This window comes from Atta colombica, unplaced genomic scaffold (assembly GCF_001594045.1).
Source record: "Atta colombica isolate Treedump-2 unplaced genomic scaffold, Acol1.0 scaffold126, whole genome shotgun sequence".
In the NCBI taxonomy this organism is placed as follows: domain Eukaryota; kingdom Metazoa; phylum Arthropoda; class Insecta; order Hymenoptera; family Formicidae; genus Atta; species Atta colombica.
Window position 1 is genome coordinate 5381338 of NW_017259213.1, and position 3504 is coordinate 5384841.

The following is a 3504-nucleotide window of genomic DNA, read 5'->3' on the forward strand; positions in this document are numbered from 1 at the left end:
ATATATTAAATATATATATATTAACAATCTGTGAAAATACATATAAACGTTAATTGTATTTTAATCCACTGTTTAGGCAGTACTCCAAGCAGTATTTCAGATCCTTGGATTGAAAATGCAAATAATAAACCAATTGGTCCAGGAAATCCTTTTCTCGATTCAAGTTGGAATCGTCCTAAGCCTGGATCAAGCAACTCATACAATGATAGAAATGTGATTCCTCATGAAGAAAACATAAAGTCTGTTGGTCAAAAAAATCTTTTTCTGAATAATGACAATAGAAGGGGAGATAACAATGCTAATCCTAATGAAGGTGTAAATCCGCTTGAAGAAAAGATATCAAAAGGAAATAATCCTTTCCTTACACCTTTGATAGGTGGAAGTGATGGTTCAAATAGACCATCATACAATAAATATCCAGATAAATTAGGAACACCAGAAAGTTTTCCTGGTTCAGGAACACCAGGAAATTATCCTGGATCGGGAATACCAGGAAATTACCCTGGATCAGGAACACCAGGAAATTATCCTGGCTCAGGAACACAAGGAAATTATTTTGGCTCAGGGACACTAGGAAATCATCCTGGATCGGGAACACCAGGAAGTTATCCTGGATCGGGAAGCAATTCTCAAGGTCCTAATCCAATACAATGTAAGCTGGGTCTGTTTGGTTGTGGGGCACCTGGTAGTGGAAGTTACGCAGGTGGCAAACACTCAGGAGGAACATTCGGCGGAAATGTTGGAACCGGTACTGGAAATCCAGGCATTGATAATGTTCCTGGTGGGAATCCCGGAAGTGGGGGATTCGTTGTCGGCGCAGATCATCCAGGAGGGAATAATTTAGCATCGTCCGTTAGCGGTGCTCAAGCGCGAGCTTACGCTGGATCTTTCAGTTCTGCTCAAGCTTCCAGTTTTGCCGGCTCTTTTCCCAGCGCGTCAGGTTTGTTACTTGCAAAAATGTGTTTTAATACTGGACATTTGCAAAATATAATTCTGTGAAAAAAATTTGAAAGTGCGATTTATATTCAATAGCTGGAGGGGCGAGGGGGAGGGGAGGAACATCACGTTTTAAAAATAAAAAATATATAATCAATACCATTCTTAAAATCATGAAAATTATAATTTAGAACACAATATTTTGCAATTATTTTAAAATTAAAAAATCTTTTTGATTATAAGATATGTTATTGCAAACATTGGATCTCAAAATATAATAATTACATTATGGACACGAACAGTAAAACTTATTGACAGTGATAAAAATGATATCGTAATTTAAATGTACTAGAAACTGCGCTTCTTTATTTATATTAAAATTAAAATTGATGATCCGAAAATGAACAGGCAAACAAACGACTGTTTAAAATTGGATAACCAGCGTTGCGTTAACAAGCCACACGATCATTAAAGTTAGAACGAGAGAGTATGTGCCGATTGTAAATCAAGTCAACGATGCGTTCATAATTCCACAGCATTTATATCCCTGCGATGTCAAGTAGATCATACCGATGGAAGTTTTCTCACGGCTAATATGACACCTTAGCGAGACATTGTAGCGGTATTTTTTGAAACGAAACGAATATATGCGAGATAAGAACGTAATCTCTTTCACAATGAGAAAAATGGCCTCAAGGTCAGCTACGTTTGCATTACGAGGGATTGGAAATACGCGTGTGATTGATGCGTTCCTTCGTACAATGATGCATAAATCAAAGATAGTAGCATCTTAATTAATAGTAAGCGCCGGTTTCAAGTATCCGTTTCCGTTCTTTGACTACGAAAGCTGTTATACACATATACATACAATTCGTAACGGCCATAATTAATTTACCATATCAGTAATATCTAGCGATCATTATTTTTTAATGCATTTCTGTTTATTATAAAATAATAGTAAATGTCAGCAGTTTGTAATAATTCAGCTATTTAACAAGATTTATATGATATTTTATAATATTTGAAATATTTATAAACAAAAGTTAAATTTAATTTAAATTATATTATGACGAACAAATTTCATTAAAGATAAAATGTTGATTTTATTAGATAATCTTAAACAAGTTCTTACTTATTTTATTTGAGAATATGTGACTTAAAAGTTCTTAGCACACTAGTATATAAATAAAATGCGAAGATGACAATTGATCTATGTAAAAATCTATTAAACTTTGTGTTCGCAGGATCCGCCAATAATTTTGGTAGAAATTTGTCTCCTAATGGAGCACAAAATCAAGATGGACTTAATTCTTGGGCTTCCAGTGGTGCCTCTGCTTTTGCCAGTAGTAGTGCCGGAAGTAAGTTTTCAATAGGATTATTTAAACACTATTCACAGAGACGTAATTATTTAATGTAAAAATTATAGAAAAGAATGTTAAAATATTAAAATGTTATTGCAGGTTGGTCAGGAAATCATCCTATCGACGTGAAAGGTTAACCAGTAATCGAAAGACGAATATTAAAATATAATAAATACAGACGATGACATAATTCTGAAATATATTACAATATATATTTGATGTCTCGTCACTTAATCATAAAATACTTAACATCTGTCATGTAAAGCTTTATGTATAAAGAGATTTTATATTTATTTGACGTATCGTTTATTTATTGTAATCGATATGAGTGGATAAAATTTTTCCTTTGTACATATCTTATTGTTAGTTATCTGATGAAAAAATAAATAGATTTCTCAGAATACGTATATAATAATGGTTTACATCACATGTCCTTATTATCAGTTATTTCGATAATTGCCAATGTAATATTCCATTCCATGTTTTTTAACTGTAGAGTTATAACTATAATCCGTTAAAAAACGTTAATTTTCAATATTTTTGCTTTATTATTTATCATTGTCTTATTGTTATTTTAAGCAAGATAGATCCCATAATTAAGTTCTTAAATCAATACAAAGGGACTCTTAATTTTCCATGACAATAAGACTTGATTTTATCTAAGAGAATGAATGATCAACGTATACAACGTAAACACCCAGTATATATTAATGAGCGAACTATTATCCTTAATATTCTTACGACATAGAAGTAATTACAATTCGTTGAGAAATGTATAAAAAATTTTTAGTTGCATAGATTCAGTCTTTCTTCTGGATTCCGCTGTTTCTTCAGTTTACAAGCGTCATGAAGATCATCATATTAATTTATACTCTATTAATATTATTAATTCAACTATCTAATGCACAGTGGAGTAAGTTTTATTATTTATGTAATGAAAATATTCTTTAAAGAGTATGATCAATGGAAATAATAGCACCATAGTGTAATTCTATTATTAATTATAATCTAATGTAGAATAATTTAAATTCAATAATAAAATTTATATCTTGGAAGCCAATATTTTATTGTTATGGCTATTTTATAAAAGCAGTTTTAATTAATAAAAATTAATTTAATTAATAAAAATTAATAAAAATTTTATTTAATTAATAAAAATTTATATTTTAAAATAAATTTGATTTTCACTACATTTTATAAACATAAA

At 30.7% G+C, this 3504-nt stretch overlaps 1 protein-coding gene across 1 annotated transcript in view; it reads left to right on the plus strand.

Moving 5' to 3' along the window:
• The window catches only part of LOC108684072 (collagen alpha-1(I) chain-like), a 7672-nt gene extending 4974 nt beyond the window's left edge, over nt 1–2698 (plus strand). The window contains exons 6-8 of the mRNA XM_018188118.1: nt 77–940; nt 2181–2294; nt 2397–2698. Of these exons, the coding sequence (XP_018043607.1) occupies nt 77–940; nt 2181–2294; nt 2397–2434 (1016 nt within the window). The 3' untranslated portion in view covers nt 2435–2698. The remainder of the gene's footprint in view (nt 1–76; nt 941–2180; nt 2295–2396) is intronic.
• The last annotated feature ends 806 nt before the right edge of the window (nt 2699–3504 follow it).